The following is a 6,784-nucleotide window of genomic DNA, read 5'->3' as shown; positions in this document are numbered from 1 at the left end:
GTCCGGGATCTCATCCGGGACTCCGAACAACATTCGGTAACCGCGAACATACTTTCCCTATAATCCTAGCGTCATCGAACCTTAAGTGTGTAGACCCTACGGGTTCGGGAGTCATGAAGACATGGCCGAGACAACTCTCCGGTCAATAACCAACAGCGGGATCTGGATACCCATGTTGGCTCCCACATGCTCCACGATGATCTCATGGGATGAACCAAGATGTCAAGGATTCAATCAATCCCGTATACAATTCCCTTTGTCTAGCGGTATAGTACTTGCCCGAGATTCGATCGTCGGTATCCCGATACCTTGTTCAATCTCGTTACCGGCAAGTCTCTTTACTCGTTCCGTAACACATCATCCCGTGATCAACTCCTTGGTCACATTGTGCACATTATGATGATGTCCTACCGAGTGGGCCCAGAGATACCTCTCCGTTTACACGGAGTGACAAATCCCAGTCTCGATTCGTGCCAACCCAACAGACACTTTCGGAGATACCTGTAGTGTACCTTTATAGCCACCCAGTTACGTTGTGACGTTTGGCACACCCAAAGCACTCCTACGGTATCCGGGAGTTGCACAATCTCATGGTCTAAGGAAATGATACTTGACACTAGAAAAGCTTTAGCATACGAACTACACGATCTTGTGCTAGGCTTAGGATTGGGTCTTGTCCATCACATCGTTCTCCTAATGATGTGATCCCGTTATCAACGACATCCAATGTCCATGGTCAGGAAACTGTAACCATCTATTGATCAACGAGCTAGTCAACTAGAGGCTTACTAGGGACATGGTGTTGTCTATGTATCCACACATGTATCTGAGTTTCCTATCAATACAATTCTAGCATGGATAATAAACGATTATCATGAACAATGAAATATAATAATAATAACTAATTTATTATTGCCTCTAGGGCATATTTCCAACAGACATGGGTGGCGGAATTTCTAATGGCGTGGGAGGTCTTCTCGCAGAGTGGCGTTGTGGAGGTGCTGGCATGCCGCCGGCGGACGTGGTGCTCCGATCTGATCTGGGCCTCTCGGCCGATCGGGGCCAACATGGACGCGCGGGGCTACCTTCTTCTCGACGGCCAGTCCGGCAGGGAGTTGACAGGCGGCATGGGGGTTTGTTGGTCTTGCATCTAAAGGTGTTTTCGACCTGCTGATTTTCAAGCGCCAAGTCGTTGATCTGCTTCATGCCCCCCCCGGTCTGGATGCCGAAGAGTTCTGGCCTTCCCTTCAGAGATTTTCGTTGATTGGCGCATGGCGCCACTGGATATCTAGATCGGATTCGATTCGGTCGTGTGCGCCCTTATCTTCGGCCAGTAAGGCTTCATGAGGGCGTGGCGTGAAGCTTCACGTTCTTGTTGATGCCATGGGACATGTCTAAATACAGATTTCTATGGTATTGATAGAGGTGGAGAAAGTCATGGTGGCTGCGATCAGAGGTTTGAAATGGCGGAGAGGTGTTTTGATTGCGATGAAGACTGGCGGCACAGGTTCTTCCTGTGTGTCAGGTGTTTGGTGAGTTGCAGCTGCGGCCTTGGCAAGAGGGGGTGACAACACAGGTGGACTACATTTTTGATGGTGCTCCTCGAGTGCCGAGCCTTGATTTTCAGGGTGAAAAGCTCAAGGTCTGGCCTTTATTGGTTGTAGGCAATGGCCTTGACCCTCTTCAGGTGAAAACCCAAGATCTTCGATCGGGCGATGGCAATGTCTGTGCATTGTTTCCTTCTTGGAGGCGTTGCTTTTGAAGAATCTTTTTTGTGGCCCGGGTGTTGTCTTCGGAGGTGGTTAGAGTGCTGCCGTTGCAAGTTTCAATCACTGTAACGAGGTCTTTGTTCTTTTTCTTTTCTTGGATGTGTGCATCCTTAATGTCTTTGTATATCTTATTGGTGCAGAGGCTAGATGTAATTGGTATCTTCGCGATAATAACATATTCCCCTTATCGAAAAAGACATAATAAACAAGAGTTAGACACAAATTACAAAACCATTGTAGGAAAACATAGGTGCATGTGAAAAAGGATTTACTTGGTCCTTACTTTAAGCAAGGGGCTCGCAGCTCTTGGTGCAACGCAGAAGCCGAATTCTCGGAGCAGAGCACAAAGGGCAGGGGCAGCACACGCTGAGGTCAAACGAGCGCACCACCACCCAATGACGCGGCGCCACTTGCACAAAGCCACAGCGCGGCGACGATCACCCGCGCGTCCGGAGCACACGAGGCGGGTCCTCATTGGCCGCGACTTGTGGCTCGCGCGTGCTGCCCGGCGTCGGCTGACGCCATGCACGAAAGCAACGTCTCATTTTCAAAACCGCACTGCCAACTCCCAGCAAACAAGAAACCATTAACGAAATTAATCTGATCGGATCGCCTGAGTGGTTGCTTCGCTTCGGCTGCACGGCCGGAGCCTGGCGCTATAAAAGGCCCCGGAGCGACGCCTCTTCTTCCTCAGAGAGACGCCTCAACCCCCACCCCACCACCCACGAGCAACACGCAGCCACATCCACGTCCCATTCCACTCCACGGTGAGGTTGAGCGATCCGACGAGCCCTTCAGCAGCAACGACGGCAGGTTTGTTCTCTGAACTTCTCTGGTCTTTTTAGCGGCAGCCAGCAGGAACACACAAGAAATTCAGGTCCCGTTCAAGGGGTCCTTCTTCTGGGATTATTAGATCGGAAGAAGCGCCCTCCTCTTGCTCGGGATTCTCCTGATTTCTTGCTAACCTCACTACTCTCCTAGGAGGAACAGAGAGATCCAGAGAACCTTTTTTCTCTCCTGGATTCTTGCCTTTTTTCAGCCTTGTTTTGCTCCGGTACGGCGAGAAAGGGTTCTTTTGCAATACCCTTCTAGTTCGTCCGATTTGTTTCCTCTTCTTCCCCTCGTTTCTCTAATTTTATTGAGGAACAGGGCCTTTTTTTCTTCTGATTTTGCACCAGAAAGCTCCTTTTTTTTCATTCCGGTTTTGGTTCGGCCTTCTCTACATCACCTTCTTCTACCTCTGCCCAAGCCCTCATGGCCGCTGCCATAGACATGTACAAGTACAACACCAGCACGCACCAGATCGGCTCCGCCGCCTCTGCCTCGGATCAGGAGCTCATGAAAGCACTCGAACCTTTTATCACGATTGCTTCCTCCTCTTCCTCTCACTACCCCTACCACTACTACTCCTCTCCCTCCATGACCCAAGATTCGTACATGGCCACCCCATCGTCGTCGTCCTACGCCTCCTCGTTCGCAGCCTCTCCTCTGCCCACCACCGCCCCCGCCTCGCCGTCTTTCTCCCAGCTTCCGCCGCTCTACTCCTCGCAGTATGCCGTGAACGGATCCATGGGGCTGGCCCAGCTCGGCCCGGCCCAGATCCAGCAGATCCAGGCCCAGTTCTTCGTCCAGCAGCAGCAGCAGCAGCAGAGGGGCCTGGCTGGTGGCTCCTTCCTCGGCCCGCGCGCGCTGCCGATGAAGCAGTCCGGGTCGCCGCCGCGCGCGTCCGCCGCCGCGCTGGCGCTGGCCGGAGTGGCGCCCGCGCAGTCCAAGCTGTACCGCGGCGTGCGGCAGCGGCACTGGGGCAAGTGGGTGGCGGAGATCCGCCTCCCCAAGAACCGCACCAGGCTGTGGCTCGGCACCTTCGACACCGCCGAGGACGCCGCGCTCGCCTACGACAAGGCCGCCTTCCGCCTCCGCGGCGACCTCGCCCGCCTCAACTTCCCGTCGCTCCGGCGCGGCGGCGCCCACCTGGCCGGACCGCTCCACGCCTCCGTCGACGCCAAGCTCACCGCCATCTGCGAGTCCCTCGCCGCGCCCTCGTCCAAGAACTCGGAGCCGGAGTCCCCCAAGTGCTCGGCGTCGACGGAGGGCGAGGACTCGGCGTCCGCCGGGTCCACGCCGCCGGTCCCGGAGATGGAGAAGCTGGACTTCACGGAGGCGCCGTGGGACGAGTCGGAGACCTTCCACCTGCGCAAGTACCCGTCCGTGGAGATCGACTGGGACTCCATCCTGTCGTGAGCAGCAAGCAGCTGCTGCTACTACTAGTACAGTCTTCGTTAAGCTCCGTAGCTATGATGTAATCTCTCCTTCGATCGAATCGGCGGCTGCTCTGGCCCGACGGCATTTTAGACGTCGGCCATGGCTGCTGCGAGTAGCAGTAATTAACTACTACTAGTAGTAATTAGCCAGTGGTGTTTAGTATGCTACTACGTGGCGTAATTGATCTCCTGGTTGACCTGCCGGCAGTTTTTTCACGGCTAGGCGGCCAGTCGAGAGGTGTAATCATGTTTACCAGCTGAAAGAATTGCACTAGCTTATGTAACTATAATATGCATGTCTCTTGGTGCACCGCTACTGATCCAGCGATGTGTGAAGTGTGCTCTTGCTGTAGCGTTTTTCATGCGTGCATCCCTGAGTTGTGGCCTACGCAGATGCTTCGTAGTGCCTTTTCTGATTGCGCCAAAGTACAGTATACATGATGACATCTTTTCAGAAACAAAAGTATGGTGATGGCATCAGGTTGCGCTTCTTGGAAACATGTCTATGCATGGGAGACGAATTCACAACCAAATTACTAGCACGTATGCAAAAGCCGATCATGCTTTTCATGGGACCTGAGAATATGAACGGAGCAGAGTTCTAGCTTCCAGTTCATATGGTACTCAAGTCAAGTCAACACATCACAAAGAAGAACGTTGCCACACTCCAGGCCTGCCAAGGGAAGAGCAAACTGACACTTAACAGCAACAACTTATTTACACGCAGCACCCAAGTTTATTAGGTTGCCTATGTCGATTGGTATTCCCTCTTCTCCCAAAATGAAAAGAACCAAGTTTCTACGGATGTGTTTTGCTCTTTGACTTCCGCCCTCTTTCTAGCCTCCGCCTAACTAAAACTGTGGTCCGTCAGTGTTAATTTACATGTTAGTTGTATCCAACTTCCAGTCCCATGACCGCCGATCTTCTGAGCTGTTTGGGTTAGGTCGCAAACGAAAGCACTCTTAACGTCACACACGCATTTGCACCATTTAATCACTCGACGAATTCAGCAAATGTGCCAAAGAAAGAGGCGTCCGGATTTGGGCCGAAGCCATGCAAGGAGCATTCGTTCCAAGCTTATCCGACGAAAACGACCCGGTGGCGACGCCGGGCCAGCCAGCCCTCATCGCCACCGCATCCCACGGCCGGCCTCCCTCCACTGGTTGCAAATTATCAGCAGAACCCAAGTCGCCGGTGAAAAGGTAGAAGACTGAAGAACACGGGGGGCCAGGCAGGCACGATCGATAATGGGGCATCCCCTAACCAACCAACCAGCCAGCCCCTCTCTACGAGCCTATCTCCTCTCCTCTCCTCCAACCCATCTCTATCCCCTTTGTTCTCATTCCTTGGAACAAATGCTACCCAACATTTTATGCTCCCCTTTTTCTTTGAGCAAGGAACATATTCATTCAGGAAAAGAGTACTTCCAGCCGAGATCATATCGTTTCCCTCGCATGAAAGGAAATGGCATTATTGGTGCCTGCGAGCAGAGGGAGGAGCTAATTATGCAAGATACGGATTGATCTGATTAGATGGGGAAAAGGCGGGCAAGGTCGCGGGGCATACGATGCTTTCACATCGATCGCCCGAACCCGTAGCTCGCTGTAGAACAGTAGAGTAGATAGTAGAGTCTAGACTCTAGAGTGGTCGTCCAAGTCGCGGAAAGCGGCGGCGAGCTCGGTGGACCCTCGGTGCCGGAGGCCGACTGATTTGGTTCTAGCCGACTGCCTCTCGCGTGTCCGTGGAATCCGCCAACTAGCAGCGACGGAGAGCGACACCCACCGGGCTCGCCAAGGGAGCATCCAGTTTGTTTCGCGGCGAGTTGGGTTGGGTTGGGTGCGCGCGCGTGACTTGGCCATTGCTCATCCATTGGCTTGCTCCATCTTGGTTGCTTGCCGTGCTGCTGCTACTTCGGGCCTGGCGAGTATCATCGCCGATCGACTAATGGAGTAATATCTTGGGGTGGTACTGGTAGCGACGGTTGAACGAACCTGCAGGCTAGGGTACGTGGCGAGGTGAGGCTAGTTTTCGCACTTCGTGGGCGTGTGGGGGTTCGGTAACTTGGGAAGGAGGTCACTGGTGCTCCATGATTGGCGCCGGGTGTTAAAGTCCGGTTAGGTTTAACTGCCGTGCTACGTGTGGCTGGCTGGTGTTGGTCTGTTGCCACCATTTGCCTGTCCTATCTGGCCACCCCTGCCACTCAAAATCAACTCTACTCAAGCAGAGGAAGCACAGCTATACTCGGCGTTATTGTTTTTTTTTTACAGTCGATGGTTAGATTAATTCATGGATCATCCTCTACCTCTTAGGGGAATTCATTTAAAATGTAGTATAGAGTAAGAATGGATTACTAAAAGGGGATTAGTTCAGAATAGGTAGTTATTTGATTCATCTAAGATGAAAAGGAGTCCAATTCTATTTATTTTTTGCAATTTCCATTCCGTGCTTTATTTAGTATATGCAGACAAAAATGCATCCATCCCGCGCTAATCTTAAAATTCTCTATGCTGTAAAAAAAGTCATAAAATTCTCTAGAAATGTTGAGAAAACTTCAAAAACAAGCTTATCTGGCGCAATTGCTTGGAATTTTCTACTCGTCCATATTGCATATGGTCTGGAAGGCTTGCCCCCTCCCTCGTCCCCAAGGTCAAGTTCTTTGCTTGGTTGGTTACTCAAGATTGGATTTGGACAGCTGGTAGGTTCACTAAGAAGGGCCGGCCAAACTGTGCCCTTTGCCCCCTTTGTAAATGGTGC

General features: G+C 52.2%; 1 protein-coding gene across 1 annotated transcript; it reads left to right on the top strand.

Annotated features, from left to right (window-relative positions):
- Window positions 1–2,449: 2,449 nt before the first annotated feature.
- On the top strand, window positions 2,450–4,320 carry LOC123128343 (ethylene-responsive transcription factor RAP2-4). Its single transcript, XM_044548317.1, has one exon. The coding sequence runs from the start codon at window positions 3,024–3,026 to the stop codon at window positions 4,008–4,010; it is 987 nt and encodes a 328-aa protein (XP_044404252.1). The 5' UTR covers window positions 2,450–3,023; the 3' UTR covers window positions 4,011–4,320.
- Window positions 4,321–6,784: the final 2,464 nt, after the last annotated feature.

This window comes from Triticum aestivum, chromosome 6A (genome assembly GCF_018294505.1).
Source record: "Triticum aestivum cultivar Chinese Spring chromosome 6A, IWGSC CS RefSeq v2.1, whole genome shotgun sequence".
In the NCBI taxonomy this organism is placed as follows: domain Eukaryota; kingdom Viridiplantae; phylum Streptophyta; class Magnoliopsida; order Poales; family Poaceae; genus Triticum; species Triticum aestivum.
This window is presented reverse-complemented; position numbering and strand designations above follow the sequence as displayed.